Source organism: Phocoena sinus, chromosome 8 (genome assembly GCF_008692025.1).
Source record: "Phocoena sinus isolate mPhoSin1 chromosome 8, mPhoSin1.pri, whole genome shotgun sequence".
In the NCBI taxonomy this organism is placed as follows: domain Eukaryota; kingdom Metazoa; phylum Chordata; class Mammalia; order Artiodactyla; family Phocoenidae; genus Phocoena; species Phocoena sinus.
The window spans coordinates 80,421,879-80,443,394 of NC_045770.1; the positions used below are offsets into that span (position 1 = coordinate 80,421,879).

The 21,516-nt window shown below is 38.3% G+C and overlaps 1 protein-coding gene across 4 annotated transcripts in view; it reads left to right on the forward strand.

The window, feature by feature from the left end:
* The window catches only part of METTL15 (methyltransferase like 15), a 204,809-nt gene that overhangs the window by 135,085 nt on the left and 48,208 nt on the right, over positions 1 to 21,516 (forward strand). For 3 of the 4 annotated variants that reach the window (XM_032641711.1, XM_032641710.1, XM_032641712.1), the window contains one exon: positions 8,804 to 8,995. The exons of the other annotated variant lie outside the window; for it this stretch is intronic. In XM_032641711.1, coding sequence (XP_032497602.1) covers positions 8,804 to 8,995 — 192 coding nt within the window. The remainder of the gene's footprint in view (positions 1 to 8,803; positions 8,996 to 21,516) is intronic. 4 annotated transcript variants of the gene reach the window in all.

The window sequence follows — 21,516 nt, forward strand, 5'->3', positions numbered from 1 at the left end:
ATTTATCATGATAAAATGCCTCTTTTTATTTCTAGTACTGTTTCAACCTGCTGTATCTGATACCACCTTTCTTTAGTGTAGTGTTTGCATTAACATTTTTTCCATCTTCTTATTTTTGAGTTCTCTGTGTCCTAATAGTTAATTTGTCTTTTATAAGCAACATATCATTGGATTTTGAAAATCTTTTTTAAATTAGAGTATTCAGTCAGAGTATTTAATATAATTACTGATGGGGCTTCCCTGGTGGCGCAGTGGCTGAGAGTCCGCCTGCCGATGCAGGGGACATGGGTTCGTGCCCCGGTCTGGGAAGATCCCACGTGCCATGGAGTGGCTGGGCCCGTGAGCCATGGCCGCTGAGCCTGCGCGTCCGGAGCCTGTGCTCCGCAACGGGAGAGGGCACAACAGTGAGAGGCCTGGGTACCGCAAAAAACAAAAACAAAAACAAAAAAAGTAAAAATAAAAAAATATATAATTACTGGTGTATTTGGGTTTGGATCTATGTACTATCTTCCTGTTAGTTTTTTATGTATCAACCTGTTCTTTGTTCCTTTTTTTCTTCTTTATTGCCACCTTTTTTGTTATCATCATTCTATCTTCTCTCTCTGTTTGCTCATATGTTATACTTTATTTTACTATACTTTTTAAGATTACCCTGGAGAATACAACATGCGTAATTGTCTTATGAAAGTCTAATATAAATTAGTACTTTAACCTCTTACTGGACAATGGAATTTCAAAGACATTATAACATAGCCTCCGAAACTGTTATTCCAGAACAGAGGAATATTACACCATTGAATACATTTTGAAAGGGTAACTGAAAGATAGAAATATAATTACATTTCATCATTTCTAAAATGTGCTTTATTCAAGTCAATATATGAGTTGTGAATAAATGACTAAATCAATTTTTAGAAAGTATTTCCTGAAGGGAAAGACAATGGTCAGTAAAGATAATGCTATCAAAGATTTTGAGCAGATTATGCAGAACAAAAACATCTTTTCGTTCCATCTCTACAGTGTATGAACATATTATTTGAGCAAGTGTATCTTTTAATAATGTTTAAAAAGTGATCACAATTAATATGAAAATCAACATCTTGGACCTTTATGTAGTATGGTAAACATTAACATATCAAAAAGTGAACAGTTCTCAAACTATAACAAGAGCATGGTGAAATGGAAGGAGAAATACAGCCCAGTAGCAGCACATAAAAGAGAGTGGAGAAGAATTCTTTATAGTCAGTATGGCCCTGCATTTGGTGTGCCTGGAGCAAATCCTTGCTACTGCTCCCAACTTTCAGTTGGCAGCACAGTGACCAAATCATAAGAAGAATCTCTAAGGGAAGAAAAGCAGGTTGGAACAGAGGGAGAGGTAACATTTATTGAGGGCCTTCCTTTGCCTAGGCATCTTAGTAGCTGTCCTCATGTACATTGATTAACATACTCTTCACCAAAGCTTTGTGAGTTTGGAATTGCTCTGTTGCCCACATGGTACAAATAAAGAATCTGTGTCGTAAAGGGATAAATAATTAAAAAGTTAATAATCTGATTCACTCTGATTCCAGAACTTACTGAGATACTTCTACCATACCAGGCTGCCTCAAAGGGGAAAAACTTAAATACCATGAGACACAGGGAACTGAAACTGAGAGATATTAAATAACTTGTCCAATACCATAGGGTTAATAAGTATCAGAACCAATTTTTAAACATAAGCCTTATGATGCAGTTTCCCCTTTCTGCTCTACCACTGCTGTTTAAAGAAGAAATAAACCATCTCCTCAGTGATTTATATACGTTTGTGTATATACCTTTCTATATTGTGTGCTGTTGTTCATTTTTATATTCCTGTATTCCAGTACCTGGTAGATAATCCTTATTCAGCAAATATTTGTTGAGTGCCGAATCTGCAGACCTATAGCTATGAAGAGATGGCAAACATTGAAAACAATTAAAGCATTTTAATAAAAAAATCAGAAAAACTAGGCAGATTTATGGATCATGACAAGGTTATAATGATGAAGAGTTAGAGGTCTGAAATGGCACTAAATAAATAGAAACCTAGGTATTACAGTGTAGTGGTTAAGAACATGACTCTGGAGCCAGAAAGGACTGAGTTTGCATTCTAATTCCAGCACTTACTAGCTATATGGCTTGAGTAAGTGACTTCATTCTTTGTACTTGTTTCTTCATCTGCAAAATGTGGGTTATAATGTCACCTAGCTCATAGGGTTATCATATGGATGAAATGATTTAATAAGTATAAAGCACTTAGCACAGGGTCTAGTACATAGGAAGCATTCTATAAATGTTTGCTCTTACCATTGCTCAAATATGAGCCATGCCTTCATCCACTGCTTTGGCTCCCTCTGAATTCCTTGCTTGGGGGGTGCCTAATGAAGTGATAAAAACAGCCAAGGTCCCTGCTCTGTGCCTACAGACCAATAAAATTTAATGACTAGAAAACAGGTAGCACGCTGGGATTTCATGGATTAATGCTGATACTAACGTGAGAAAGGCTTGGATCCACTGTAATCAGACCTTCACCCCCGCAAAAACAATTTGGATTTTGCTCTTCATATCTTCTTAGGGAATGTTATCACCTAGGTATGCCCTCAAATGCACACACAAAATGAATGATTAAAGTAAATGACAAAGTGAACCCTGAAACGAACTTTAAGTATCTGAATACATTCCTGGCATCTTCTTAAGAAATGTTAGTTTTCTTCTCTTCTTTACATTGTTCTGCTTGTCACTCTGGTCCATATGATCAGAGTTCTCTGCATATCCATCTGCTAGCTCAGTGTACCCTCAGATTTCGCCACAGGGTTCCTGATAATGGACTGACGATGGCCTAGTCTGTAGCTTAGGTGGCTTTACATGAGGTTGCCTTCGCGGCTGATACTGACTTGATGCCTCAGTTTTAGTGACTGAGCCAGTTCTAATAAATTATATCTCTTAACTTATTCTTTCATGCCTGAATCTGTTTCCATCTCCCTGTCTAAGACCTCAATTCCTTCACAGCTAAATGATTTGTTCTTTTTAGAAAGAATCTAGATCTACTTTTATAATTTGTTGAGTAATCTATCCTTAACTGCTATCATTAGACTGTATGCAGTTACAGGAATGGTGAAGTTCCATGTTTAATCCTAAATCACGTAGTAGCTACTCTTACATCACTAGCCTCAGTATGTACTAGGATCCTTTATAATAAAACAAACCCAAAACTTGTACTCCAAGTGCAGATGACTTGCCAGAGTCAAGATTAACAATACTTATCATGGTCAAAGCCTCAAAAAATGGCTTCCAGGAACTAGGGTATTACTGGCACTCTATTGCTAAGTGCCTTATTTTTCTTGGCGTTGGGTTGTAGAATCTTCTCATGTAACATGTGCTTTGAGTCACAAGCAACATTTTACTTACATCCTGGGGATCCTAGGGTAACGACAAATGATGATGACAATGATAAATTCTGTATTTGTAGTTATGGCTAAATGTCCTGGTTTGGCTCTGTTTTTGTGACCATCATGATCCTTTCTGGCGATTTCACACTTTTCTGTTACTTGCTTTATAACACTTGTAAAATACATATGCAAAAATACTAAGAACTTAAAATTTGAATAAAAGAGGAAGAAAGGAAGGAAGTAGGGAGGGAGGGAAGGAAGAGAGAGGACCTGAGGAAGGAAGGGAGAGAGGAAGGAAAGAAGAAAGAGAAGAAGAAAGAAAAAAGTGGGCGTGGAATCTTCCTACCCAGGAAAATTAGCCTCAGTATAATTGCATATGTGAAATAATGCCCCAGGGTCTGAAGTTAAGGCTAAGTTTTCAACAGTTTGTTGGTATACTTGTAGATGTTTTTTTGTTTACTATGAGAATAATCTAATTCTAGAAACTGATATAATAATCTATTTCTATAACTGATATAGCATCAGAAGACTCTGCCTTAAACACATGATTTACTTTGTGGTGTTGTCTCATGGTTACTTTTTTTTCCCCATATGATATTCTCATACTTGTATATGATTATGGTGAGGATTATATTTTTGTTACTTACTCTTTGCCATGCCTAAAACTAACTGAATATTAGTGTTAAACAGTTATGTTTGAGGGTGTCCAAGAATGCAAACATCTCCTGTAAGATATTATTTTTATTTTACAATTATATTATTAGCTTTAAGCAGGATATAGCTCTAATGCTAAGGAATTAAGACTGGGCAATAGTGATTTGTTTGAGGCTTTTGCTGAAGTGTAAAGAAGATTTCTATGGTTCAAGATAATACCTGGATCCTAAAGGGTTGTAGAAAATATGTAGGTTAGAGATTGTACTAGATCTACAATAATTAACAAAACAAAACTGCACAAGTACAGTGTGGAGGAAACAGGCTTAGCAGTGGTGTACAATGGTATTAGATAGTATAAGTCAACAGTGTGAAACAAATTCTAAAACTATTTTGATCTTGAGCTGTATTAATATAATAACTAGAACAAAAGAGGAAAGAATTTACTTTATTCTGTGCTGATCATTATGGAGTTTAGATCTAGGGACATAGGCAAACTGGGACACATTCAGAAAAGAGCATCTTGCATGGTAAAAGACTTTTTGCATAGAGAATAGCAGAAGAAACAAACAAGAGTTGTATGATTTAGAGAAATGAACACCTGAGAAGCATGATAGCTATAATAGTTATGTTTTCCATTGCAAGTAAAAAAAAAAAACAACTCAAACTGGTTTTAAATAACAAAGGTAATTTATGAGCTCATATAACTCAAAAGTTCAGAGACAAGTTGGATTTTAGGTGAGGTTCAATCTAATGGCATGGTTAATCTTTCTCTATGCTTTGTAGAGTTTTGGCCAAGTTGGCTGCTACCCTCTCCCTTCTTTGGGCCAAGATATCTGCTGACAATGATCAGAGCTATGTGCTTTTTCATATCAAGTGAGAGTCTGAAAAATATTTTTCTTCCCATGGCTCAATGGAAGAAAACAATTTTCTTTCCCCAAGTCCCTAGGAAATATCTCTTGTATCTTATTGGCCAGAGGTGTGACACATGCCAATCTTAGAACAAACTATAGGGGCCATGGTGGTCATGTGTGCAAATTAGCTTAGCTAATCAGAAGTCTACCTCTTGAGCAGAGATATTATATCCATTAGGATGGAATTCTCAGGAGAAACAGAACCAGTAGGACATATACATACATATACACACATACGCATCATATATATATATATATATATATATATATATATATATGGAGAGAGAGAGAGAGAGATTTATCTCAAGGAATTGGCTCACATTGTGGGGACTGGCAAGTCTGAAATGGTAAGGCAGGCCAGCAGACTGGAAACTATGATAGGAGATGATACTATAGTCTTGAGATTGAATTTCCTTTTCCTCTGGGGAACCTCAGTTTTTGCTCTTAAGGCCTTTCATCTGATCAGATGACACACACCCACATTATGGAAGGTAATATCCTTTACTTACAGGGAACTGACTGTAATGGTAACCACATCTAAAAAAACCTTCACAGCAATACCTAGATCATTGTTTGATTGAATAACTGGGTACTTTTGCCAAGCCAAGTTGACATAAACAATCATGGATATGATCATTCTCTCCCAAGATACAAGGCTGAAATTTTGACGTCCTATTGGAAAAAAGAGACTGGCAACTAAGAGGTAGCCAACAAGTATCGCTTACAATAACTAACAATAGATATGTAACAGGCTGCCATGGGTTTTTAATTGTTTTCCACGGACTGATACCTGGAACAAAAGTTATAGAAATAGTGAGGAAACAGCCAGCAACTTCACTAAAAAAACAACTGACTAAAAAAAAATTTTAAAAACCAAAAACCAATAGTGAGTTTTTATTTACTGGGAATGTTCAAACACGGGCTAAATGACTGTGAGGTAAGGCCTAAAATTTAAGCCCAGTATTATGTGTTCTTGACATTTAGGGAAAGCTGGAAGAATCTTAAATGGCCTAACCACACTTTTCTTCCCCACTGTGCTTCCACAGAGAAGGTTCCTAGCCAAACAACACTCCTTATCTAAAGGATCAGGCATAATACCTGCTTATCCCTGAGTAGCAGGTTTCAGTTCCCTGCCAGCCCGTGGAATTATTCAAACAAGCCAACACATCCTTTCTTGGGCATGCGGCACCCTACCCTACTGATACCATAAAATCTGCTTCTCACAGCCTGTCGGTCCACTCTGTTCCTGAGTGCAGCACCCATGTAGCCATGCATGGCATTTGGTGTCCTCCTCCCCTGGGCTGTGAGTGGATGTGATTAATAAACTCCTGTCAATCTCATCTGTCCAGTGTCAGGTGCTGTGTGTTCACTTGACCATTTCCATAATTTTAGAATGGGAATCCCTTCCTCACCAATGGGGTGAATGAGATATGATTAAAACAATGAGTCTCCTCCCCACCCTGCCCCCCAGCAGTGATGGTGGAAAGGGAAAAGATTCAAGCGTCAATTAAATAATTGGAACAAATGATTTGTGAGTTGCCTTCCAATCCCAAGATTCTACTATTTCTGTTTTCAATGCTAGTATTAATATTCATTTTATATTTTCCAAATACAGACATAGCAATTTGTCTGTCTCTCTACTATTAGCACCCATGAGATTGTTTTGCAAACAGTTTATTTATATACCTTTCTCTGAGCTCAAAGCTCAGAAAGCCATGATTTATTAATCTGTTTATACCTTAGAATAGCATAATGCCTGACACATAGCAGATATTTAGTGAATATTTGGTGAGTGAATCTGAAAATCACTTTCACCATTGGAATTTGAGAAAAAATTACCAATGAGCTGTGAAATTCTTAAACAACATAACATATAAGTAAATATCATAGATATGAATTCCCCAACACTGTTGAAATCCACCCTCACTCCATACACCTGTAGATGGAGGGAATGAGGTCTTAGAGTGTTGCCCAATTTTTCTCTTCTCATTCCCCTTCCAAAATGCATGCCAGTTGCCCTAGGGCTTCTGAAGAACCCTGAAGGCAGCATCTCACTTTGTGTAGGAAGGAGAATTAATATAGCTGTAAGGTGATCCCAACTCCTTGCCTGTCTGTTAATTCTGAATGCTCCATTCACTTCGGAAGCCCTGCTGAGAGCTAAAACATTGCTTCTGTAAGAAGGCGTTTATTTTAGGCATAGTTTCATTCTTCAAGTGTGCCGCTGCACAGCACCCCTATCCTGAATTATGTGAAGAATATGGAGAAAGCTAAAATGGTTGGCTTGAAGATGTTTGACATATAATAAGTAATAAAACAGAAAGAAAAAAAATATTTAAATTGGTTTACTAGTTAAAAGTTAAATTTTTTTCCAGTTTTATTGAGATAATAATTGACATATAACACTGTACAAGTTTGTGTCCAGCATAATGATTTGACTTACATATATTATGAAATGATTACAACAATGTTTAGTTAACAGCCATCATCTCATATAAACACAAAAGAGAAAGGGATTATTTTCCTTGTGATGAGAGCTCTTAGGATTTATTCTCTTAACAACTTTCATAAATACCACACAGTAGTGTTAACTATAATCATCGTGTTGTACATTACACCCCTAGTAATTATTTGTCTGGAAGTTTGTACCTTTTGACCACCTTCATTCAATTCCCCTTAACCTCATCCCCCACCTCTGGTAACCACAAATCTCATCTCTTTTTTTACGAGCATGGTTTTCTCTCTCTCTCTCTCTCTCTTGCTCTCTCTCTCTCTCTCTCCCTCTCTCTCCCTCTCCCTCTCTCTTTCTCTCTCTTTCAATCTCAAGATTTCACATATAAATGAGATCATACAGTATTTGTCTTTCTCTGTCTGACTTAGCATAATGCTCTCAGGGTCCATCCATGTTGTCACAAATGGCAAGATTTTCTTCTTTTTTATGGCTGAATAATATATATATACACATCTTAAGTTCTTTATCCATTCATCCATTGACAGACACTTAGGTTGTTTTCATGTCTTGACTGTTGTAAATAATGCTCTTATGAACATGAGTGTGCTGATATTGCTTCAACATAGTGTTTTTATTTCTTTTGGTTATATTCCCAGAAGTGGAATTGCTAGATGATATGGTAGTTCTATTTTTAATTTTTTGAAGAACTTCTATACTGTTTTCCATAGTGGCTATACCAGTTTACACTCCCATCAACAGTGCACAGGTGTTTATTCTTTTGATAGAGTGGCATATGTTTCTTTTCCCAGCCCAGAGATATATGAATTTTTTTTTTAGAAAAAAATAAATAAAAGGACGGGTCTGACCAGGAAGTTTTTCTAATTCATAAACTTATATACCTTCACAAAGTATAAAATAAATTGTGTTTATTAGCAAGAATAAAATTATGTCAAACCGGGCTTACCTGGTGGCGCAGTGGTTGGAGTCCGCCTGCCGATGCAGGGGAGGCGGGTTCGTGCCCCGGTCCGGGAAGATCCCACATGCCGCGGAGCGGCTGGGCCCGTGAGCCATGGCCGCTGAGCCTGCGCGTCCGGAGCCTATGCTCCGCAACGGGAGAGGCCACAACAGTGAGAGGCCCGCGTACCGCAAAAAAAAAAAAAAAAAAAAATTATGTCAAACCACCTCTGATGTTGAAACCAAAGATATAGAGTTTCCATATCTGTATGTCCTTATATAGTACAAAGCATGTGGTTGGCACATAGTAAACATATATTGGTTAAATAGGCTAATAATAAAATGTGCTCCCTTTCATTGATCCTAGACCTTAAGAAAGACTTTAATATGACATAAGTGTTTTTTCCATCTCCTGGGTTTATCCCCAGTAAACAGATCCGAGCCATCCTGGGCCAGTTCAGCCAGGCAGAAGCCTTACTAATGAAAGCTGGAGTGCAACCAGGGACTTTAGATGGGGTTCTTTTGGATCTTGGGTGTTCCTCCATGCAACTTGATGCCCCTGAAAGAGGTTTTTCCCTTCGGAAGGATGGCCCCTTGGACATGAGAATGGATGGTGGCAGGTGAGTATTGATAAAGCATTTCTCCTCATAACAAGAAATCAATTTCTCAAAAACACTCTGAATTTAATTTCTTTTTAAGACTGTAGAATTCCCATCACACGCCCACACCTAACACTATCCATACATAATAAATCAGTTTTGTTTGCTACTCATTATAGACTTTAGTCTTTCTCTAGATTTGGGATTCTAAAAGAAAAATCATTGCAGTCTTTACACAGAGTAGTGAAGAGGATAACTTTAATACTGATTTTCTTTTTTACAGATACAATGTGATCTTTTAGACTACTAACAATATTAATATACTGAAGCAATGGTTCCATTTTGGTGCAGGCCCAACTATGCCTTTTGTGAAAAGTAAAAGGAACTATATTTAATGCATATTCTTTTGAATACTGCATAAAAGGCAAGATCCTAGAGGTCAGCAATTGTGTGTTGTGTCCTGTTTCTTGTACAGTCACTTGGATTCAACCTTCTCCAGAGAAACTAAAATTTATGGTACTAAATCAGACACAGTACTATGTGTAAGACAGCTTTATACCTCCTCTTCATTCCTCACTACCTTGGAAACACATTCTCCATCATTTAAATAGGTAACATATATTAAATAACACAAAGAGGGTCACATTCTAGGAAAGTATAGGATAATTTCTTTTAAATCTAAATTAATTTTAAAAGCTTAGATTAGCACTTGTCTCTATGCACAACACTGGCCCAGGAACTGAATAGCCTGTACCTACGAAACAAAGCTTAAGCATGTTTTTCTCATTTTATGCACCCCCTCCACCAAATTATTTGTCATGGCCCCTACATTTGGGAAGCTTACTTTCTAAAAGAACATTAGTCTTTCTTCTATCTAAATGTGTAAGCTATTCTGTTACTAATCTGCAATTCTAGACCTGCACAAACATTTCTACTGAAACAAATGTATTTTCCAACATTTCTTCCAATCTGTCAGAAGGGTCTTTATATGAGAAATTTAATGTCCAATTTAAGTCAACAATTTAATATTGAGTTGACTTTGACTTTTTTTCCCACAAACTTCTTTGTCTCATGGTAATTATTCACATACAGCCTTTCCCCATGTTTTGATATGACCTGTTAACTTAGAGTGTGACTCATCTTGTTGGAACCTTTTTGTTCTAAGTCTTATACCTTCATTTGCACAAATTGGCATTCATGGAGTGAAGAATGTCATAAAAGAAAACAAAAATCTTTTAAAGACCAATGACTAATAGTAGAGGTCAAATATCTTCTCATGTTTGGAGATTGAGGTTGTTGTGCAGAGGTAATAAAATGTAAAGCAAATTTCTGCTGTTCCTATGTCTTACTAAGGATGCCTTCTGAAATACAGTGAACAAAGCTTCTAGTTAATAGTAATAAATCCCCATATTGTTAATGTAGAGACATCATCAAACTGTAGTCTATAAATGAGGGTTCCTGAGGTTCTCCCCTAAGAACATGAAAATAAGCCGTTGAGAATTAAACTCTAAGTCAATATGTAATGGATAATAATAGTATTGAGCAAATGTGTCTTGAAAAGCTGGATGGCTTCCAGGTAGATAGCATAGGCTGTAAACTAATCAGAGATGTTAACATATCTGAAGAAAGTTCATGGCATTCAGAAAGGAGGAGTTGGTTCACATGAATTCATAGACAAGGGAAAGTTGGAGATGCAAATATGTTTAATGCTAATCTAAGTGGTATTATGGGAAGAGGGAGTCCAAGCCAATAAATTTGGCCAGTCAGATCCTGGAAGCTGATATTTCCCTGTGATGAAGATGGGTGCAAGAGGCTTTCTTAACCTGTTGCCATTTAACACTGGAATCTTACAGAATAGTTAATTCTGTACTACCCCAAGTTCAACAATAGCTTTCAGATCATAATAAGTTTTCATATAGCAGAAAGAAGTTCCCAGCTTCAAGGACTTGCAGGTCTAGCTCTTTTGTCAGTTGTATTCTTCACTAGAAGGTAATAATGAATTGTCATAAATTATGGTAATATTTATGCAATAAATTATGTTAATATTTTCTTTATCTCCTGAGTTTAGTCATTTGTAAGTTGGTGATCTCTGGAGAACTGACAAGATCTCTTAACTTTTAATTTGGAGGGGCAGATGTTGTATGTTGGCTTCTTCACTATTTGAATGTGTATTCTGAAGCCTCCTAACAGCCTATCAGTTTTCCAGAGCATTGTCCCTTTTGCCTTGTAGCCCTATGGAAACTTGGGTTGGCCAAAAAAGTTTGTTCATTTTCTTCTGTAAGATGGCTCTAGTAGCCCTTAGTTGTCTTTCACTTCATTTGAAACAATTTTGTTAGATTGTATTGTGACAGCTGTCAAATTACCATGCATTAAAAAAAAACTTATCAAAATTGGTGAATTTTTGTGTAGCCATTTAATATTGAAGATGGAAGGAAAAAACCATTTTCAGCATATTATGCTTTATTATTTCAAGAAAGGTAAAAACACAACTGAAATGCAAAAAAAAGATTAGTGCAGTGTATGGTGCTGTGACTGATCAAACGTGTCAAAAGTGGTTTGTGAAGTTTTGTGCTGGAGATTGCTCGTGGACAATGCTCCGTGGTCAGGTAGACCAGTTGAAGACGATAGCAATCAAATTGAGACATTAGTTGAGAACAGTCAATGTTATACCACGCAGGAGATAGCCGACATACTCAAAATACCCAAATCAAGCGTTAAAAATCATTTGCACCAGCTTGGTTATGTTAATCGCTTTGATGTTTGTGTTCCACATAAGTTAGCAAAAAACAACCTTCTAGACCGTATTTCAGCATGCGATTCTCTACTGAAACTAACGAAAACTTCCATTCTTAAAGCAAATTGTGACAGATGATGAAAAGTGGATACTGTACAATAATGTGGAATGGAAGAGATTGTGGGGCAAGTGAAATGAACCACCACCAACCACACCAAACGCTGGTCTTCATTCAAAGGTGATATATGGTGGGATTGGAAGGGAGCCCTTATTATGAGCTCCTTCCAGAAAACCAAACGATTAATTCCAACAAGTACCGCTCCCAATTAGACCAACTGAAAGCAGCACTTGACGGAAAGTGTTCGGAATTAGTCAACAGAAAATGCATAATCTTTCAGCAGGATAACGCAAGACCACATGTTTCTTTGATGACCAGGCAAAAACTGTTACAGCTTGGCTGGGAAGTTCTGATTCATCTGCCGTATTCACCAGACATTGACCCTTCAGATTTCCATTTATTTCAGTCTTTACAAAATTCTCTTAAGGGAAAAAAATCCAACTCCCTGGAAGACTGTAAAAGGCACCTGGAACAGTTCTTTGCTCAAAAAGATAAAGTTTTGGGAGGGGGGGGTTCCCTGCTAGCACAGTGGTTGAGAGTCCGCTTGCCGATGCAGGGGACACGGGTTCGTGCCCTGGTCCGGGAGGATCCCACATGCTGCGGAGCAGCTGGGCCCATGAGCCATGGCTGCTGAGCCTGCGCGTCCAGAGCCTGTGCTCCGCAACGGGAGAGGCCACAACAGTGAGAGGCCCACGTACCACAAATAAATAAATAAATAAATAAATAAACAAATAAATAAACTCATTTAAAAAGTTTTGGGAAGATGGAATTATGAAGAAAAATGGCAGAAGGTAGTGGAACAAAATGGTGAATACGTTCTTCAATAACATTCTTGGTGAAAATGAAAAATGTCTTTTATTTTTATTTAAAAACCTAAGGAACTTTTTGGCTAACCCAGTACACTACTATTCTATGTGAACATGAGTAAAATAAAATTATGCCTATTATCCACTGAACTGTATTTGAGCAAAATGCTTTTTTAATTTTACTTAAAAGTAGAAAGGTATTAAAAAAAAAAACTGCTGAGTACATCCATACTAATCTTAGAATTGTCCTGGTAGAACTGTACATATATTCTATGAGTCTGAATTTACCATCACTAACAAGTTTCATTCTGATGCTTGGTGGTTTGGGCAGTTGAATTAACAGCTAGGTAAGATCTAACAGGGATTTTTCAGTTAGACCAAGAATGATGTTTGGCAAATCTAGGAATGGACAAGATCTAAAGGACAGTGACATTCATTGAGTTTCTCTGTTCCAGGCATTACACTATCTAGTTTATAATTGTGTGGACCCTTAATTCTCTCAACAATTCTGTGAGGTAAGCATTGTTACTTACAGGTTAGAAATTGAGGCTCCAATAGGTTCAAAAGCTTACACAATATGAGTAGCAAGGCTATGATTCTGATCGAGGTTGATCTGACTCTGTAGACCGAATCTTCATCCTTAAAGCTGTTATTGAAGGAGCAAAGCCTGTTGAGATGGAAATAGGCTACCTTATAGGAAGTTCATTGATCTGGGAGTACCATGGCAGCCAAAAAGAAAAAGAAAGAATCACAGGATCTAGAAAACAAGGTTACACACACACACACACACACAAGGGGAGAGAGAGAGAGAGAGCGAGCGAGCGAGAGATATGGAGGTCATGGCGATATAGGGGACAAGCCAAGGACAACAACAAAATTATTTTCCTGGTGGTACTGGACATGTTAACAAGGTGCAATGTAGTATTTTTAAGGACGGATTCAGGTATTCCTTGGCAACACCACTCTGATTGATGGTCAGGTCTTAGAGCTACCATATCCTTGTTACTTAAAGTCAGTACAGTATGGTACCAACAATCAATCCAACATATTAACTACAGGAGAGAGAACTGTACTATTAGCAAAGCTATCTTTCTAATAATTAAGATCTCAGTTAGCTCATCACTTAAAATTCCTTGACGCATTTCCCTAAATTAAGGTAAAATGGAATGGCCTGACAAAGTGAATGCCATTTCCTGTTACTATAATTTATTCTATTTGACCAGAGGTTGGTATTGCTTTGTCTCCTCCACCTGAAATTACCATCTAGGCCTGTTTAATATTGTTTGTTAATTACCAGATTTTACCCCATGGTGACTTTTGTCATGGGTGTATAAGCCCATATTGTTAACAACTTGAAATAATATATGTTATTACTATTAAGGTTGTTCTAGTTTTTGTAAGGGAAACTGACCAGCAGTATCTTCCTTTTTAGACTTTCTAAATTCAATTTATACCCTCATATAAATAGTTGCTTACTTTACAGTATCACATTTAGTTAAGTTCCTGAGATCTAGGCTCATTTAAGTATCAGTCAGTAAGCCTTGTATCTTCTATACTGAAAAAAAAAAAAAAAATCAAGCAGTAATTTAAATTTGAACAAACGAAATCCAAAACATTTTCCATTATTTTAGTTTAGGACAAATCTTTTTTTTTTTTTTCTTTTACATCTTTACTGGAGTGTAATTGCTTTACAATGGTGTGTTAGTTTCTGCTTTATAACAAAGTGAATCAGTTATACATATACATATGTTCCCATATCTCTTCCCTCTTGCCTCTCCCTCCCTCCCACCTTCCCTATCCCTCCACTATAGGTGGTCACAAAGCACCAAGCTGATATCCCTGTGCTACGCGGCTGCTTCCCACTAGCTATCTATTTTATGTTTGATAGTGTATATATGTCCATGCAACTCTCTCGCTTTGTCATAGCTTACCATTCCCCCTCCCCATATCCTCAAGTCCATTCTCTAGTACGTCTGTGTCTTTATTCCTGTCCTACCCCTAGGTTCTTCATGACATTGTTTTTTTCTTAAATTCCATATATATATGTTAGGATACGGTATTTGTCTTTCTCTTTCTGACTTACTTCACTCTGTATGACAGACTCTGGGTCCATCCACCTCATTACAAATAGCTCAATTTCGTTTCTTTTTATGGCTGAGTAATATTCCATTGTATATATGTGCCACATCTTCTTTATCCATTCATCCGATGATGGACACTTAAGTTGTTTCCATCTCCAGGCTATTGTAAATAGAGCTGCAATGAACATTTCGGTATATGACTCTTTTTGAATTATGGTTTTCTCAAGGTATAGACCCAGTAGTGGGATTGCTGGGTCATATGGTAGTTCTACTTGTAGTTTTTAAAGGAACCTCCATACTATTCTCCATAGTGGCTGTACCAATTGACATTCCCATCAGCAGTGCAAGAGTGTTCCCTTTTCTCCACACCCTCTCCAGCATTTATTGTTTCTAGATTTTTTGATGATGGGCATTCTGACTGGTGTAAGATGATATCTCACTGTAGTTTTGATTTGCATTTCTCTAATGATTAATGATGTTGAGCATTCTTTCATGTGTTTGTTGGAAGTCTGTATATATACTTTGGAGAAATGTCTATTTAGGTCTTCTGCCCATTTTTGGATTGGGTTGTTTGTTTTTTTGTTATTGAGCTGCATGAGCTGCTTACAAATTTTGGAGATTAATCCTTTGTCAGTTGCTTCATTTGCAAATATTTTCTCCCATTCTGAGGGTAGTCTTTTGGTCTTTTTTATGGTTTCCTTTGCTGTGCAAAACCTTTTAAGTTTTATTAGGTCCCATTTGTTTATTTTTGGTTTTATTTCCATTCCTCTAGGAGGTGGGTCAAAAAGGATCTTGCTGTGATTTATGTCATAGAGTGTTCTGCCTATGTTTTCCTCTAAGAGTTTGATAGTTTCTGGCCTTACATTTAGGTCTTTAATCCATTTTGAGCTTATTTTTGTGTATGGTGTTAGGGAATGATCTAATCTCATACTTTTACATGTACCTGTCCAGTTTTCCCAGCACCACTTATTGAAGAGGCTGTCCTTTCTCCACTTCCTGCCTCCTTTATGAACGATAAGGTGACCATATGTGCATGGGTTTATCTCTGGGCTTTCTATCCTGTTCCATTGATCTATTTTTCTGTTTTTGTGTCAGTACCATACTGTCTTGATTACTGTAGCTTTGTAGTATAGTCTGAAGTCAGGTAGCCTGATTCCTCCAGCTCCGTTTTTCTTTCTCAAGATTGCTTTGACTATTCGGGGTCTTTTGTGTTTCCATACAAAATGCGAAATTTTTTGTTCTAGTTCTGTGAAAAATGCCAGTGGTAGTTTGATAGGGATTGCACTAAGTCTGTAGATTGCTTTGGATAGTAGAGTCATTTTCACAATGTTGCTTCTTCCAATTCAAGAACATGGTATATCTCTCCATCGGTTGGTATCATCTTTAATTTCTTTCATCAGTGTCTTATAGTTTTCTGCATACAGCTCTTTTGTCTTCTTAGGTAGGTTTATTCCTAGATATTTTATTCTTTTTGTTGCAGTGCTAAATGGGAGAGTTTTCTTGATTTCACTTTCAGATTTCTCATCATTATTGTATAGGAATGTGAGACATTTCTGTGCATTAATTTTGTATCCTGCTACTTTACCAAATTCATAGATTAGCTCTAGTAGTTTTCTGGTAGCATCTTTAGGATTCTCTATGTATAGTATCATGTCATCTGCAAACAGTGACAGCTTTACTTCTTCTTTTCCGATTTGTATTCCTTTTATTTCCTTTTCTTCTCTGATTGCTGTGGCTAAAACTTCCAAAACTATGTTGAATAAGAGTGGTGAGAGTGGGCAACCTTGTCTTGTTCCTGATCTTAGTGGAAATGCTTTCAGTTTTTCACCATTGAGGATGATGTTGGCTGTGGGTTTGTCATATGTGGCCTTTATTATGTTGAGGAAAGTTCCCTCTATGCCTAGTTTCTGCAAGGTTTTTACCATAAATGGGTGTTGAATTTTGTCGAAAGCTTTCTCTGCATCAATTGAGATGATCATATGGTTTTTTTCCTTCAATTTGTTAATATGGTGTATCATGTTAATTGATTTGCATATATTCAAGAATCCTTGCATTCCTGGACTAAACCCCACTTGATCATGGTGTATGATCCTTTTAATGTGCTGTTGGATTCTGTTTGCTTGTATTTTGTTGAGGATTTTTGCATCTATGTTCATCAGTGATATTGGCCTGTAGTTTTCTTTCTTTGTGACATCCTTGTCTGGTTTTGATATCAGAGTGATGGTGGCCTCGTAGAATGAGTTTGGGAGTGTTCCTCCCCCTGCTATATTTTGGAAGAATTTGAAAAGCATAGGTGTTAGCTCTTCTCTAAATGTTTGATAGAATTCACCTGTGAAGCCATCTGGTCCTGGGCTTTTGTTTGTTGGAAGATTTTTAATCACACTTTCAATTTCAGTGCTTGTGATTAGTCTGTTTATATTTTCTATTTCTTCGTGATTCAGTCTTGGCAGGTTGTGCATTTCTAAGAATTTGTCCATTTCTTCCCGGTTTTCCATTTTTTTGGCATATTGTTGCTTGTAGTAATCTCTCATGATCTTTTGTATTTCTGCAGTGTCAGTTGTTACTTCTTTTTCATTTCTAATTCTATTGATTTGAGTCTTCTCCCTTTTTTTCTTGATGAGTCTGGCTAATGGTTTATCAATTTTGTTTATCTTCTCAAAGAACCACCTTTTAGTTTTATTGATCTTTGCTATCATTTCCTTCATTTCTTTTTCATTTATTTCTGATCTGATTTTTATGATTTCTTTCCTTCTGCTAACTTTGGGGTTTTTTGGTTCTTCTTTCTCTAATTGCTTTAGGTGCAAGGTTAGTTTGTTTATTCGAGATGTTTCCTATTTCTTAAGGTAGGATTGTATTGCTATAAACTTCCCTCTTAGAACTGCTTTTGCTGCATCCCATAGGTTTTGGGTCGTCGTGTCTCCACTTTCATTTGTTTCTAGGTATTTTTTTTATTTCCTGTTTGATTTCTTCAGTGATCACTTCGTTATTAAGTAGTGTATTGTTTAGCCTCCATGTGTTTGTATTTTTTACAGATCTTTTCCTGTAATTGATATCTAGTCTCATAGCGTTGTGGTTGTAAAAGATACTTGACAAAATTTCAATTTTCTTACATTTACCAAGGCTTGATGTGTGACCCAGGATATGATCTATCCTGGAGAATGTTCCATGAGCACTTGTGAAAAATGTGTATTCTGTTGCTTTTGGATGGAATGTCCTATAAATATCAATTAAGTTCATCTTGTTTAATGTATCATTTAAAGCTTGTGTTTCCTTATTTATTTTCATTTTGGATGACCTGTCCATTGGTGAAAGTCAGGTGTTAAAGTCCCCTACTATGAATGTGTTACTGTCAATTTCCCCTTTTATGGCTGTTAGTATTTGCCTTATATATTGAGGTGCTCCTATGTTGGGTGCATAAATATTTACAATTGTCATATCTTCTTCCTGGATCGATCCCTTGATCATTATGCAGTGTCCTTCTTTGTCTCTTCCAATAGTCTTTATTTTAAAGTCTATTTTGTCTGATATGAGAATTGCTACTCCAGCTTTCTTTTGGTTTCCATTTGCATGGAATATCTTTTTCCATCCCCTTACTTTCAGTCTGTATGTGTCTCTAGGTCTGAAATGGGTCTCCTGTAGACAGCATATATATGGGTCTTGTTTTTGTATCCATTCAGCCAATCTGTTTCTTTTGGTGGGAGCATTTAGTCCATTTACATTTAAGGTAATTATCAATATGTATGTTCCTATTCCCATTTTCTTAATTGTTTTGGGTTCGTTATTGTAGGTCTTTTCCTTCTCTTGTGTTTCTTGCCTAGAGAAGTTCCTTTAGCATTTGTTGTAAAGCTGGTTTGATGGTGCTGAACTCTCTCAGCTTTTGCTTGTCTGTAAAGATTTTAATTTCTCCATCAAATCTAAATGAGATCCTTGCTGGATAGAGTAATCTTGGTTGCAGGTTTTTCTCCTTCATCACGTTAAATATGTCCTGCCGGTCCCTTCTGGCTTGCAGAGTTTCTGCTGAAAGATCAGCTGTTAACCTTATGGGGGTTCCCTTGTGTGTTATTTGTTGTTTTTCCCTTGCTGCTTTTAATATGTTTTCTTTGTATTTAATTTTTGACAGTTTGATTAATATGTGTCTTGGCATATTTTCCTTGGATTTATCCTGTATGGGACTCTCTGCGCTTCCTGGACTTGATTAACTATTTCCTTTCCCATATTAGGGAAGTTTTCAACTATAATCTCTTCAAATATTTTCTCAGTCCTTTTCTTTTTCTCTTCTTCTTCTGGAACCCCTATAATTCCAATGTTGATGCGTTTAGTGTTGTCCCAGCGGTCTCTGAGAGTGTCCTCAGTTCTTTTCATTCTTTTTTCTTTATTCTGCTCTGCAGTAGTTATTTCCACTATTTTATCTTCCAGGTCACTTATACATTCTTCTGCCTCAGTTATTCTGCTATTGATCCCATCTGGAGTATTTTTAATTTCATTTATTGTGTTGTTCATCATTGCTTGTTTCATCTTTAGTTCTTCTAGGTCCTTGTTAAATGTTTCTTACATTCTGTCTATTCTGTTTCCAAGATTTTGGATCATCTTTACTATCATTATTCTAAATTCTTTTTCAGGTAGACTCCCTATTTCCTCTTCATTTGTTAGGTCTGGTGGATTTTTATCTTGCTCCTTCCTCTGCTGTGTGTTTTTCTGTCTTCTCATTTTGCTTATCTTACTGTGTTTGAGGCCTCCGTTTTGCAGGTTGCAGGTTCGTAGTTCACGTTGTTTTTGGTGTCTGTCCCCAGTAGCTAAAGTTGCTTCAGTGGGTTGTGTAGGCTTCCTGGTGGAGGGGACTAGTGCCTGTGTTTTGGTGGATGAGGCTAGATCTTGTCTTTCTGTTGGGCAGGTCCACGTCTGGTGGTGTGTTTTGGGGTGTCTGTGGACTTATTATGATTTTAAGCAGCCTCTCTGCTAATGGGTGGGGTTGTGTTCCTTTCTTGCTAGTTGTTGGCATAGGGTGTCCAGCACTGTAGCTTGCTGCTCGTTGAGTTAAGCTGGGTGCTGGTGTTGAGATGGAGATCTCCGGGAGATTTTGACCATTTGATTATTATGTGGAGCTGGGAGGTCTCTTGTGGACCAGTGTCCTGAAGTTGGCTTTCCCACCTGAGAGGCACAGCACTGACTCCTGGCTGCAGCACTAAGAGCGTTTCATCCACACGGCTCCGAATAAAAGGGAGAAAAAGTAGAAAGAAAGGAAGGAAGGAAGGAAGGAAGAAAGAAAGGCGGGAGGGAGGGAGGAGGGAAGGAAGGAAAGAAAGAAAGAAAGAAGATAAAATAAAGTTATTAAAATAAAAAATAATTATTAAGAAAAAAAATTTTTTTAAAGAAAAAGAAAACGGACAGATAGAACCCTAGGACAAATGGTGGAAGCTAAGCTATACAGACAAAATCTCACACAGAAGCATACACATACACACTCACCAGAAGAGGAAAAGGGGAAAAAATAATAAATCTTGCTCTCAAAGTCCACCTCCTCAATTTGGGATGATTCGTTGTCTATTCATGTATTCCACAGATGCAGGGTACATCAAGTTGATTGTGGAGCTTTAATCCGCTGCTTCTGAGGCTGCTGGGAGAGATTTCCCTTTCTCTTCTTTGTTCTCACAGCTCCCGGGGCTCAGCTTCGGATTTGGCCCCGCCTCTGCATGTAGGTCGCTGGAGGGCGTCTGTTCTTTGCTCAGACAGGACGGGTTTAAAGGAGCAGCTGCTTCGGGCACTCTGGCTCGCTCAGGCTGGGGGAAACGAGGGGCACGGAGTGCGGTGCGAGCCTGCGGTGGCAGAGGCCAGCGTGACGTTGCACCAGCCTGAGGCCCGCCGTGCGTTCTCCCGGGGAAGTTGTCCCTGGATCACGGGGCCCTGGCAGTGGCGGGCAGCACAGGCTCCCCAGAAGTGGGGTGTGGATAGTGACCTGTGCTCGCACACAGGCTTCTTGGTGGCAGCAGCAGCGGTCTTAGCGTCTCATGCCCATCTTTGGGGTCCGCGCTGTTAGCTGCAGCTCGCACCCGTCTCTGGAGCTCCTTTAAGCAGCGCTCTTAATCTCCTCTCCTCGCGCACCAGGAAACCAAGAGGGAAGAAAAAGTCTTTTGCCTCTTTGGCAGATCCAGACTTTCTCCCGGATTCCCTCCCGGCTAGCTGTGGTGCACTAACCCCCTGCAGGCTGTGTTCATGCCGCCAACCCGAGTCCTCTCCCTGTGCTCCAACCGAAGCCCGAGCCTCAGCTCCCAGCCCCGCCCGCCCCGGCGGGTCAGCAGAAAAGCCTCTCGGGCTGGTGAGTGCCCGTCGGCATCGATCCTCTGTGCGGGAATCTCTCCACTTGCCTTCCGCACCCCTGATTCTGTGCTCCCCTCCGCGGCTCCAAAGCTTCCCCCCTCCGCCACCCGCAGTCTCCGCCTGCGAAGGGGCTTCCTAGTGTGTGGAAACCTTTCCTCCTTAACAGCTCCCTCCACTGGTGTAGGTCCCGTACCTATTCTTTTGTCTCTGTTTATTGTTTTTTCTTTTGCCCTACCCAGGTACGTGGGGACTTTCTTGCCTTTTGGGAGGTCTGAGGTCTTCTGCCCACGTTCAGTAGGTGTTCTGTAGGAGTTGTTGCACGTGTAGATGTATTTCTGGTGTATCTGTGGGGAGGAAGGTAATCTCCGTGTGTTACTCTTCTGCCATCTTCCTGACTTCTAAGGAGAAATCTTCATAAGCCATAATTACTTCTTTCTGAGTTAAAGGCTAGTAAAGCATTTTAACTTTCTGCTGCCCTTGACCTTAAT